Genomic DNA, 13,676 nt, shown 5'->3' with positions numbered 1-13,676 from the left:
TCTAGGATGGGCAGTCGATGTTGGTGAGGTCTTTGCACAGACTCATGTTCAAAAGGGAACTACTTAATTCGTTGATGAAAGGTCTCGGAAGACTCATGTAAGCAAATAACACTGCTATTACTATTAGCTAGTAATTTTTATTCATGTTACTGTATCATTCCCTAACTTTTAATGTTTGAACAGGAAGAATTTTCTACGTGAGTTTCACAGGTTAGATCCGAACATGGGTCAGCTCCTACACCGAGTGCTGTGAGTAATGAAGACAACGACATCCGTAGGACACAGTGTTGGGTCGATGTCGTTGGTGAGAAGAAAAAGGGACGAGTGTACGATGCAGGACAGCTTGTTGCAAACTACACAGCAGTAAGAGGAGTCACTCTAAAGCACCAACCTTCTTCTTCAACCGTCACTACTGACGAGGTCGTAGAGCACTTGACACAGCTACTACAACAACGTGACCAGGAATGTCGTGATTTGAGAGACAAATACAGTGAATTGAGAGACAAGTTGACAAACTTTAAGTCCCTGAAGCTTCACACCTTCATTCCACCGTCCCTCCGACCCAACCATGACCCTTCGCGTCACCTATCATCCCTCAACAGCCCACATCAGTCCAACCCACATCAATCCACCCCACACCAATCCACCTCACACTAGTCCAACCATCTATAGAGTAGCAGGATGGTGAAGATCATTCTGATGATGACTATGATGACTAAGGGGGAGAAGTTCTCTGAGTGTTGGGAGAAGTTTGTCTCAGTGTGGTGAGTGTGGTGAGTGTGGTGCGAATTGGGAGTGAAATTGTGAGAGGGAATCCCTATTTCTGATTTCATATACTTTATCCACATACCAACGTTCATCTTCCCTAAGTAATGTGAGATGACCATTATCGACGGCCTTATTCGTCGATACGCTACCAATCAAATGATCGTAAGTAAATTTCTTGGAAAACATCACTTTTCGAAGAACCATATGGTCATTGGTATTAATCTTTCGAAAAATCAGCTTTTTACTGTAGTGTTATGAAGTGCTTTGAATAGGATCTAAGCTCGATGTTAACTTTGATAAAATCAAGTTAGGACACAAATTTTTTTTGAAGAATTTTCAGTAATGCTGTACTGTAACACTACACTATGGTGATACGAGTTACCTATCTAGAAACAAATTCGGAGAAATCCAAGAAAATATGAATTTGGAAAACAATAATGACAAAAATTTAGAAGAAATTGGAAAGGTGGAAAGAAGACATTTATCTTTTCGGGGTAGAATATGTTTAATAAATTTGGTTATTAGAACTCTTCCACTATTTTATTTTAGCAGGATGCCTGATAAATTAGGGAAGGAAATTAGGAGCATTAAAAAAATTATCTTGTTCCCTCTTCCTATTCTTCACACACACACAAAGGAAACAACAGAGAAATTGCTTCCTGTAAATTCCCTAATGTTATAACAAACGCATATAAATTTAAAAGACACGACTCTGTAAAAGTATTATAAATTAAGCGACTTAAATTAAATAGAAGACTGCTTAAAGTTTTCTTTAATTATTATAGATTATACAATAATTCATTAACTTTTACAATCTTTGCCAAAAACCTAAGCCTAAGAAAAACAATGCGTGGTTGGTTACAGATACGATCCATGTTCATATTGATAGGTCTAAATTTATGTAGTTGTTGCTCCCATGAGATTGTACAGAATTAGAATCAATGGCATGATTATCTGCTGCATTTGGTGAAGAAAAATGCATCCTCTCTTGATTACCATGCATGGTTGGAATTAGTTGAGAGCTAAAAGAGAATGTGAAATCAAGAAATTTCATTCTTCTACTATTTTCTTCATTTAACGTCTCACTATGTATGTATGCACAAGATTCGGGTTCCTGCAAAATAGTATAATTGATATTTATTTCAATGGTGATGCGGAAGTTTATTAATCTATATAAATTAAAATTCCATTTAGTTGATTGTTTGATAATAAATAATAATAATATTACTTATTTCATTAAACTTATCATCAAACTAAATTGGGAAGGAATAAAAGTGTAAACTATGGAGGACTAAATAAAAAATCAAAATTACATGTTATATATAAGCTTAGATATAAGTTGCTTCTTCCCTTTTTTTTTTACATATAAGTATTATGTAAAGATATCATTTGAGAAAATGTCTTTATTTCCTACAATGAAACCGTCCTCAAATTGGTGTCGAGGTAAATTTCATTCTTATTCGTTGTATTTTTTTTCTTAAATAATTTTTTATGTATTTTGTTGGTTTTTTTTTCTCTTTTAAACTGAACGAATCAAACAACTATTTAATTAGAACTCAGCTATGACTGGATTTACCTTTGTATACTAAAGTTACAAATTTATTTATACAAACTTAATCGTAATCATATAAATCGTTTGAGATAATACTATTAAGATTTGTTATCGAATTTGTTTGAGTGTAAATTTTTTATTATAATTTTATTTTTAAAAGACTTATAGGTTGAAGTGCTAAGATATGCTATTGATATGCTAAGATTTTGTGTAAGTAATAGGTTAAAGGTTGCTAAAGATAATTTAAATTCTAATGATAACCTAAGTTATATAGACACGAGTAATAATTGAAGAATCGATGAATGATGTCTTATACACATAGTGAGATATATTGATATCAACTAGAAATATAGAAATTACAACATTATGAAGAATCGATGGATGTTTTGTACATATAGTGAGAGATATTGATACTCAACTAGAATATAGAAATTACTACATTATGAGAATTTGTCTCATTAAAATCTAAATTTGAATAATTAAAACATATTAAATTGGTCGAAAGTGTTAGTATCTCTAAATTTGAACTTAGTAGTGGAAGCCATCAATTTTGATGTACCTTGAGTTTTGTATTGTGTAAGTTTTGAAATTATTACTTTGAATTATTCACATATAAATTGAATTCTAATGTTTAATTTAAACATTAGTTTATCCATTTTTAATGTTGTAATTCTACTATGTGTTTTAACATGGGAAGCTGATGATAATACATTAATCCAATAGTTTTCCTAGTATCTTCTATATACAAACATACATGCATAAGTTTTTTTTTTTTGTAATGTATATATATTTATGTCTAGTTTTGGAGTGTTACAACTCGCACTATATTTTTCAACATCTTAGTGAAAAACAATGAAAATAAAAGTAGCTTGATGGTTTTTATATACACAATCAAGAAATAGAAGAATGCTTCACAAATCAAACAGTCTTAAGGTTTCTAAAGAATGGTTAAAGCTCGAAAAGATTGAATTTCTAAAAGTAAGGAAAGTGCTATATCAAATTAAATAGTAGATAAAAACAGTACCTGATTTAGATCGTAATCTGTTTCACTGGTTTGTGAAAGTCCTTTATTTTCTGACGGGCAAATTTCTTGAGTCACAATTCCCATATCATATTTTGATGCCCTAAATTTTGCTTCTTGTGATCTGAACAATAGAAAAAAATATATGTAAGAGAATTCACAATTACAGTGGGTGATACAGCACCAATATAAAAGCATAAATGTATTTCATGCCGAATTCCTATGGGACTTAAATTTTATAAAAGTAAACTATCTTTTAACGATGAGAATACGTACAAAAGATAAAAAAAACAACAAATAACAGAAGAAAATACTTATATATAATATTAAATAAATAGATTTGTTATTTGACCTTAAAATCACGTAATCGAAGTTAAATATAAGTATTGTTTGAAAACAACAACAGCTGAAACAATATTCAACCAATAGAGTTAGGCCTTCGCAGATTCAAATAGAAATGAATACTTCAATCCAAATAATAAATATTCGTATTCATAAAAAAGAAATTACATATATTAGTTTAAATTAAGATTATATATATATATATATATATATGTATATATATATATATATATATATATATGTATGTATATGTATATGTTAAGAAAGAAATAGATGGAACTGTATTTGATTTTTTTTTCCTGTCAGTTTTTTTCATGTTCATTGTACTATTTATGTTTGGAGGATTGTGAATATTACTAGATCAAGGGGTTTTGATTCATAATACAAATCAAATATGAAAATTTGGTACATGATTTATTCCCTAAGTATTAATTAGGGTAGAATTATATTTAACCGCTGCATTGATTCACCATAGTATATAACGTTATAAAAGAAAAATCATATTCTAAAATAAAGTTACTTCAACAGTATAAGAATTTATTTTCAATAGGGTTGAAATGATTTGCATGAATTATATTACCTTTGGGATGAACAATTGGAGCACATTGGAAGATCTTTACCATCTTCATTCCCTTCCATCTCCTGATGCATTGATGAGAGAATCGTATGCCCCTTCAGGTTCCTGTACATCTAAAATCCAAATTTCTCTTAGAATAAAAAAAATATTTAACATTAAATTATTTTCTTTTACATTTTAGTAGAAGCAAATTCTATATCTATACACAAATATTATGTCTTTAGTTTCCAAAACTATTACGACCACATCTTGCATTTAGGAGAACCAAAGGAAAAAGAGAATTGGTATAGCCGCAATAATGTGAAGGTTTCAATTTGATACGTAAGCTAAATATATATAACATGTGTAGAATTAGGTTGAGATTCTTTAAGTGAAGGGTTAAATTTAAATTTAAAACAGAAATGACAAAAAGTAATCAATTAAATTACTTAACAAAGTTAATTATTGATAGAATAAATTAATGTTTTATATTAAATGTAACAGTAATTAAAATACGATTATTTCCTTCTCTATTACAAAGGATGTTTGGACTAAAATTAGTGGTGTGTCTTAGAAGTGCTTTTAGAACTCTGTGAATTATATAGAACATTTTTAAAAACACTTTCAAAAGTCATTCTAGAGTCAATCAAAATCTATATCAACTTATTCCCCTTCTTTACTTCTCATACTTTGTACTCAATTTTATTAATCACATTGGAACGCATGGTTATAAATGCCAATATAATATGCTAAAGCCTAGTATATAGTACATTGACACTGTGTAGAACCAATTTTCAAGCCTAATAAAGGAAAAAAAAGTGTTTCCTTTTCTTTAAAGCTTACACAGATATTCGCTTTTGGCATCTCAAAAAGCAAGCTTGCTATCCACAATGCAACAAAACTTGTTTTCACAGATTTTGCTAAAGACAGAAGAAGAGAAAAAGAGTTTCACGTCTTCAAACTTATATGTATACACACACACCCACACATATATATATATATATATAGATATACATATATACATACATACATATATATATATATATATATATATATTCGTGTTGCATATGCACATGTACCTAACCTAGATAAATTATTGTTATTTTTACAAAGCTACGCGTGCACAAAATACATTTTTTAACACTAAAGCAAATGTTGTTCATTCTTTTGATATGAACAAGTCGTACAAATAGAACCTAAAGGTTAACTGATATGAATACAAATAAGATATTATTGATCATTTCCTTTTGTTCTGTACCACGTAATTGAAAGAAACAACATAAGTAACAAGAAAAGAACAAGTAACTGCAAAAAGAAGTGAGAATATTAATGGGGTTTATATATGGCTCTTCATTAACTTTGTCGTCAGCCGAAAAGCAATGGAATATAATCATGAATGAACGTAGTGCAATATATATCTACCTATTGTGACAAATCTTGCTTTCCAGAAACTACAGTTTTTTTTATTTCCTTTTTGTTGCTTCATCAATTATTGTTGGTACGAAACAAAAAATAACCTAGACCTTATTTGTTTTGTCTCATCCTTAGTTTGATTGGTTTTGAATAGAGACAAGAGATTAGGAATTTTTCCCACTGAGGAAGAAGAATTAACCAAGAAAATTGCCACATTAGGTAAAACATTGTTATATACATATTCTTTAAATCTTGGGGTTTTGTCAGTTCTAACCCACCCCATCATTCCCCAAACCACAAAATCAAAGGCTTAATTTCACTTGTTAAAGAAAAATAAATAAAGGTACTGACAGGTATTTTATGAAAATATATAACTATGTATAAGAATATTTATTGGACCACATGGGATAACTATATATACATATACCTGAAGATGGCTTTTAATGTGAGAGATTCTTAGTCCTTTCACATGCATCATCTGCAGAATGCTCTTTGGAGTTGCCTCTGCAAAATCCAATTTGCTTAATCGTTAGCAGGAACTGGTTGAACTTGAAATATAGCAAAAAAAGAAAACTTCTCTCTTGTTCGATACATATCACACTCACAAGAGAAGAAAAAACAGAGATGAATATAATATATATATAAAAAAAAATCATCTTTTGTAAGATGTTTCTGTCATTAATAGTTTGTTTTTCTCCCTTCTCACACATATATAGGAATAATTAGAAGAAAAACAACAGAGATTAAAGAAAAAAGAAATTCTAGCTAGAAATTGTATAAATCAGGTTAATTAAACAAAGGATCAAGCAAAAAATGAAAAGAAAAAATAGAATGAAATTCTGGGAATGGACATGATAACGCAGAGAGACGAAATAGGTAACCCTAGATCAAGTTGAAGAAGGAAAAACTCACTGTTTTTTCCACCAAGACCTTCCACAACTTCTACAAAGTATTCATGGAGTTCAGGTGTCCATCGCAGACGTGGATTTTCTGATTTTTGGTATTTCCGTACACCCGTTTTCTTAGAATTCTTCATGTTCTTCACTTTCACGTCGTGCAGAAGCAGCAACAAGAGAACCTTAAAGGAAGAATATATGCACATATATATATATAAATACAAATGAATAAGACTTCTTTTGCATCTAATATGAAAGCAGCATCAACCATGGAATGTTTTCTGTGTGTCCAAGGTCAATGACTTTTTCAGAAAAAGGATATTATTGTTAAAACATATACTTATCATATATTCTTATGTTATTATATGTAAGAATTCTTCTTCTTTTTTTTCTTTTTGGTTGGATATATGTTGAACATTCCCTTTGATTTAGATTGTAAAGTATAAAAATAATGTTATTATTGGTGATGATAATAATAATAATAATAAACAAAAAATGTGTGATTTAAGAAATAGATTCGGTCAGACTTTTTTAAAGATGAACATTAATTTCTTTGAAAATAACACATAAGAAAGAAATAATAAGAGAAGTCTTCGAATTCTTTTAATAGTTGCACTATTTCTCGTCTTCTTCATTTATCTGTGGTCAATGCAAGTGAATAAGTAATAATAATAATTAAGATCACACATAATTAACAATTGAAGCATGTAGAAGAGATTTCTATTTATTAATTAAGTTTCAATTTTTTCACATTTTTTTATATGAGAAAATAATATTCTTTTTATTAATAGAATTGTTTTTTTTTAAATTGGTGGAGAATACGAAGAGAAAATGAAATGAAAAATAAGATGATCGATACCATTAGAAAGATAGAAAGAGAGAAAAAAAATTAAACACAAAATATGTTTATGACAAATTAACAGGGAAAATAATGGGGGTTAATTCGAGTAAATTACTGTTTATTAAGAGCTAATTAAATTACACTATTTTTCCTCTTATTTTAAAAACATAACTCTTCTCTAAGAAGATTAATATATACACTACATTTAACTCTCTTTAATACAGCTATATTTCTCTAGATCAAATTTATTTTAATCCTCAGCATAATCGGAAAGACTAATTTTGAAGTTTTATCGTAATCTTTAAAATTTTAAGTGAAAATTAAAATTTGGTGGTAGATTTGTGTAATATATATATATATATATATATATATATATATATATATATATATATATATATATATTATCGGCAATAGAACTAATTAATATTATAGAAGAAAGAGTGGCTTCAAACCCTTGTTATATAACGTTAATACAATGTTAAAAAGTTGTTGATGATACAATTTTTATATAATTTTAGAAGTTAACAACATAAACATTTCTTTGTTTGAAAAATAATTCGTAATTACTAGGTAAAAAAATATTTAAAACAAACTATATAACTAAAAGCAAAACATAGAATAATACTGTGACCCAGAGAATTTTGTTATACTTAATAATTTTTTATTTTTGCTGGATTTCTTTAATCATCGTAGATATTTATTAAGATATTAAATCAAAATGAAATAATTTTTGTATATCATTTTAATTGCCACGTAATTATGAATAGAGGTCCTCTTTAATATACCAAAATTATTTTTTACACAGTAGTTATTATTTCCACCAAGTCCTAGTAAGTCTTTCAATAATGAGTGTATTGAAAAAATGAACTTGCATATGTGCTTCAAAATCCGATTTCTAATGAGTGGTTTAGTCTTAATCAGTCAATAAATTCGTTTCCACGCCTCAAATATATCCTAGCCAATGCTTCCATATCAACTTTGCATTTATATTAATCAATAATTAATCTGTGATTAATCATGCTGATTGTTGAGGTTTTAGAAGAAAAATTTGTATTCAAATATACGTGTGCAACATTGTTTCCATTTATAACTTTTTCTTTTTCTTTTTCATATCTCTTTCCTTCTCTCTCGCACGTGTTAAATCAAAAAGCTCACGAGGGAAATATGCAGCTTTTAACACGCATATTATTTGTAGTCAGTCATGCATGACCCATCAATATAATAAGATCCACCGAGAAAGAGAAGAAAGTAGCCACAACGCCACTTTTTTTAATGGAAAAGTATTTTAAGAATTTTATAATACTAAAATCTTTTTTAAATGATAAACTTGTAGAAAATTATTAGTTAAAAAAGTGACACTCCCACATTACAAAAATTTATACTTATACAATTTCTTTTTCTAAAATTAGTGCTATTAATCGTTGAACTAATTAAGTTTTGAACTACAATATATACTTTTACTGTAAGGTTGGTTTTCAAGTGATCCAAACCCACTTCAGAAAATAAAGTCGATCGGTCTCCTCATATTTCTTTTAGTTAATATTACAAAAAGGCCTTTACATACTAAAATTCTATTTAAAAATTCAATTTTATAAAAAAGAAACTTTGATTGTTTTTATAAACTTATTTTAACCAAATTTAAAAGTTTTAAAAAATAATATATATATATATATATATATATATATATATATATATATATATATATTTAATGGTCCAAATGAACGTGTATAGATTGAAAAAAATGGTGATTTGACTGACACACACCTACACGACCTAAATATATATCTTGAAGAGAAAAGGAAAATGATGTTGTTTATTAATTTTGAAAAGGGAAGAAGTTATTGATAAATATTTGTATATATAATAAACATTTGTTTACGAAATCAATTTTAATGGCTGAGACATTGACAACACTATAGAAACTAGTGAAATAAAATAAAATAAGTTGTGTGTTGGTCAAGATTGTGAATAAATAGAAGAGGGCAATTTGCCTTCACTTTCTCCGATTCCAATCAATTTCACGTCAATAATAGACGGTGCCTACTTTTGGACCCATGCATCCATCTTTGTGCTGCCGTGTTCAACACTAAACTAACCTCAAAATTCAAGCACCATGGAAAAAGGAACCTTATGCTTGGAATTTCCACAATGCTCTTCATTCATTCATTATTACTATTATTGTGTATATATATGGGTCACACTCCCATGCATCTTCGTCCATCGTAACATCGTGGACCACCATCTCTCTTTGCCATCTCAGATACCCCTTCATGCTATGACTTTGACTAACAGCTTGGTCCCACTTCCATGCACGTACACCATAATATTGTGCTATCCAACCCATAAAAAGCATGCAAAAACAAAGGGTTTTGCTTCTTCGTTCACACCACTTTTTTGTTTTCTTTTTCTTCTTAATGTGGGAATGTTTAGGATCTTCTGCTACGTTTAGTTTTTGTTCTCATATTTGTTAAATCGTAAAATAATGCATAACAACTTCTTATTTATTTATATAGATTTTCATTTTAACATATATACATATATCACTATTTTTAAATATTAAAATTAACTTCTTCTTTTTTACTTTTTAAAATAATAAATAATTATGGTCTCGTGTATATTTAAATATTAAAAAAATTTTCATAATTATTGACGATATTTATCAACATATATTTTATTACAGATTTTAGATTGTTGATAATTATCGATGAATTTTTTAATTTATCAATAAAATTGATTAGTGAATATTTTATTGACAACTTTGTTTATTATTAATAAACTTAAATTATTGACAAATTTTTATTATTACCAACAAATTTTGTTCGTCAATAATTAATGATTTTGTGTAATTAATATATAATTAAAACTTGACACAATATTGGGTTTATATGAAAGAACTTTAAGAATAAGTTACATAGTTGTTAGGAACTCATAACTCAACACCATGTTTCTAGTACAATTTCATCCTAGAATAAGGTTGAAGAGATATAGAAGAACCATATTAAAGTATTTAAACATCAGTTCAATATTGCATAAGTTAATACTTGTATTAACTTATTTAATAAATTTGTTACATATAGTTAGTTTTACAACAAAACTTTGAGATTCCCAATACGTGAAAAGGAAGAAGACTTTTTCTATCATATCCATTAGAAGAAGAGACTTCAAAACTTTCTTAACATGATAGTATGTTCATTAACATGATAGTATGTTCATAAAAAGTATAAAGATATGACTCCTTTGTTAGGTTATTAAGGAAGGGGGTTTATATACAACACTAATGAGACCTAAGCCCAACCACATAACGGATTGACACCATTTTCTATCCAAAATCTTAAGACAATAGGTTAATTGATCTTAATCTTTATATGGTGCTCTACTTTCTTATTTTCATCCAATATGAGACTCAGACTCATACTTGAAATTCTAACAACTCCCGCTTCAAGGGTGAGTCCTTTTCATATTGGTACACTCTCCATCTCGCGGAAGCATTCCCCCTCCAATGAAAGCATTCCCAACCATGAGTATTCTTTTTCATACCGTCGTTCATCTTAACAGGACACGCTTACCAGAAAACCCTTGCTAGAAAGACTTTCGATACAGGGACCATTGTACTCATCTAAGCATAATCTGGCTCTGATACCACTTGTTAAGTTTATCAAAGGAGGGGGTTCACTAGGGAGATACAACATCAATGAGACTTGAGTCTAACCACATAAGTAATTGACACCACGTTCTACCCAAAACCTTAAGGCAATGGGGTTAATGGGTCTTCTTCACCTTTATACTCTCAACTTTCTCATTTCTACCTTGTCTAAAGTACCAAATTGATCAGCATGATTGAATGAAATTTTTGAAGTACCTGAAAAAACACTAGAAGGGGGGAAGGTGGGTCATATGGTGTTAATGGAAAAAAATATCACAACCCTTCTAATATAGTACGTTTGTCGAGTACGAGATTTATCAAATAATTGTTAAACGTTCGACTTTACAAGTTATTATGACTGAAAACTTCTTTTACGTGTTATTCAGAATATACATCACAATTGTAGGTTTTATAGAGAAGTGTTTAGGCAAAAGTAAATAATAAATGCACAAATATTCTTATATCAGTTCACTCCAACTAAGTTACATCTCGTCTCCTCTATCCATAAAGGGTTCCACTATAATCTTCAACAAGATTACAACTAAGTATTCTCACCTCTCCTGGTCTCCCTAGGTATTCCTGATATCCACTGATATGTTGTCTAGTTGAGTTTCACCCACTCCTATTTGTTATTCTTCACCACTCCTGGTATCCCTAGTCAACGAATAACCTTCTGTTACCTTAGACTAGTTTAGCATTCACACCACTCTTGGTACTAGACAATCCTGGTATTTGATACACTACCTAGATTTCTGTAACTCCTCAAAGTTTCAACAACAAGAGTTTTAGTTCTCCTCATAATTGCAATCAACGATTGCTTACAAGTCGTTTAAACTATTACCCTCGTAGAGAGGATGTGTGTACAATACAATATAGTCTAGAGACTCGTTGGGTGTTTTTCTCTCTTCTTACAATAGTAAGCAAATATTACAATGAAGCTCAAGAGTATTGCTTGACTTTTCTTCTTTCTCTTCTCAGATATTCTCTTTTGCTTGAGCTTTTTTTGTATTTTTCTTCTAAACATTTTTCGTAGGATTGATATTTATGTTGTTTGTTATCCTCTTAGGCTATCTACTTGATTCTTCCTTTTAATGATGTTCCATTTAAAGGCTTTTTCAAAAGGTATACATTAGACTGACCTCTTGACCTTGATTCTTGTGTCTTCTTCTCTTGCGTGTGAAGCAGTCGTTTGTTAAAGTCAACTTGTCAAAGCAAGTATGCTTTTTCAGTACTTTGCTCAATGTAGGTTGTACTTTCTTTCAGACACAACTTCTTATGAAAAGAACATTCATTGAATGTTTCTTTTGTCTCTAACGTCCGCTTCTAATATATTGCAAATAAAGTAGTAGATGCATGTAGTAGGTTATCCACATAGAATAGAGTAGATTGTGCATGCAACATATATGTTTTATCTCTTATCACTTTTGTTGTTTTTGAACGTTATGCATTTAATGTCATTTAACTCTTGTTCAAAACAAGTGTTTTTTTTTACATTTTCTACCTTTGAGGCAGCTTTTATCATTTAAGTTTTTTCTTAAGGATGTTATTCGTTGAGTAAGAACTTCATCATTAGAAGAATTAAAGGGTTTAGATCATCGTATTGTCTAGTCTATTATAAACACTTTTTGGGATGATGCCTTTTTGAACTTGAGTGTTTAACATGTTTCTTCTCTTATAAGTTTTCAATCTTTGTTTAAGGCTTTTAGAGGGTTTTGTCAAAGACATTGTCTCGACACCTTTTTGCTTCTTGAGAGTTCAACTGAATATCATTGGATACAATATAACTTACGCATTTAACATAACTCTCTTTAGACATTTAGACTTGTAAGTCGTTTAGCGTCACGTCTAAAAGCTTTTAACTTAGTTATTTTCCTAAGTATTTTCCAAGGCTTTTCTATGTTAATGGATGATTTGAGAATCTTGTTTCTAGAATTTGTCTTTCTACCTATCTTATTCTTCAGGTTTAGGTGTTTTCAGATTCTTATCTCGTTTAATGTTATTTGATTAAACTTCGAAACATGAGAACGTTTAGACATATAAATTTTATAGACAATTTTGTCTTAACAATATTTTGTTAGTCAATTGGACTCCGGTTGGCAAGTTATTTGTTGATAATTTTTTAAACATGATAATTGTTTTTTCTGTAATTCCATTTTCTTATTAGCTTGTAGGAGAAAGGAGTAATTTCCCAAGAATGACATAAGTTGAATGATGCATTATTGGAGCAACAACTTATGAATGCTATAATGGACTTACTATTGTCTAAGTTTGTAAATCTCTACCTCCACAGTATAAAATATGAAAGGAAAATCGTACAATATCAACATAAAAATGACTTCTCAATCTACCCATCATTGTTATCCTTTAGATATGAAGTAGTTAAGGTATATTTAATTATTGATTATATTGTTAAAGACAAAATCGTCTATGAGGAAAGTGTATGAGAAACTCTTTTAAAGTCTCTTCCTAAAGTTTGTTCAGAAGTCCCTAAAATAGAGAAGAAACTCTATTTAAATAAACTTTATAAGGTGTGGCTTTAGCGGTGAAAGTGTAGCTCTACAGAGGTTTCCTTTCAGAGCGGGTTTCCTTTGTGGCTCAGGTCTCGTGCTTTTGGTGTTATAGCCCCTAAGATAACTTCTTTGAG

At 29.6% G+C, this 13,676-nt stretch overlaps 1 protein-coding gene across 1 annotated transcript; it reads right to left on the bottom strand.

Annotated features, from left to right (window-relative positions):
• Positions 1-1,518: 1,518 nt before the first annotated feature.
• Positions 1,519-6,721, bottom strand: LOC124839400 (uncharacterized). The gene is made up of 5 exons (XM_047315214.2): positions 6,565-6,721; positions 6,080-6,156; positions 4,264-4,373; positions 3,345-3,465; positions 1,519-1,882 (listed from the first exon to the last, which is right to left on the bottom strand). Exons 1-5 carry the CDS (start codon positions 6,686-6,688, stop codon positions 1,646-1,648), a joined length of 669 nt encoding a protein of 222 aa, XP_047171170.2. The 5' UTR covers positions 6,689-6,721; the 3' UTR covers positions 1,519-1,645.
• Between the last annotated feature and the right edge of the window lie 6,955 nt (positions 6,722-13,676).

The sequence above is a fragment of the Vigna umbellata genome, chromosome 5 (assembly GCF_029865625.1).
Source record: "Vigna umbellata cultivar VRB3 chromosome 5, Vumbellata_1.0, whole genome shotgun sequence".
NCBI lineage: Eukaryota > Viridiplantae > Streptophyta > Magnoliopsida > Fabales > Fabaceae > Vigna > Vigna umbellata.
This window is presented reverse-complemented; position numbering and strand designations above follow the sequence as displayed.

Bases quoted from the DNA above. Each gene is read 5' to 3' on its own strand.
- LOC124839400 (XM_047315214.2), bottom strand. From the start codon at position 6,688: ATGAAGAATTCTAAGAAAACGGGTGTACGGAAATACCAAAAATCAGAA. The intron at 6,157-6,564 runs GTGAGTTTTTCC...TGGATTTTGCAG, and splicing joins AGGTCTTGGTGGAAAAAACA to AGGCAACTCCAAAGAGCATT. The intron at 3,466-4,263 runs GTAATATAATTC...TCTATTGTTCAG, and splicing joins TCCAATTGTTCATCCCAAAG to ATCACAAGAAGCAAAATTTA.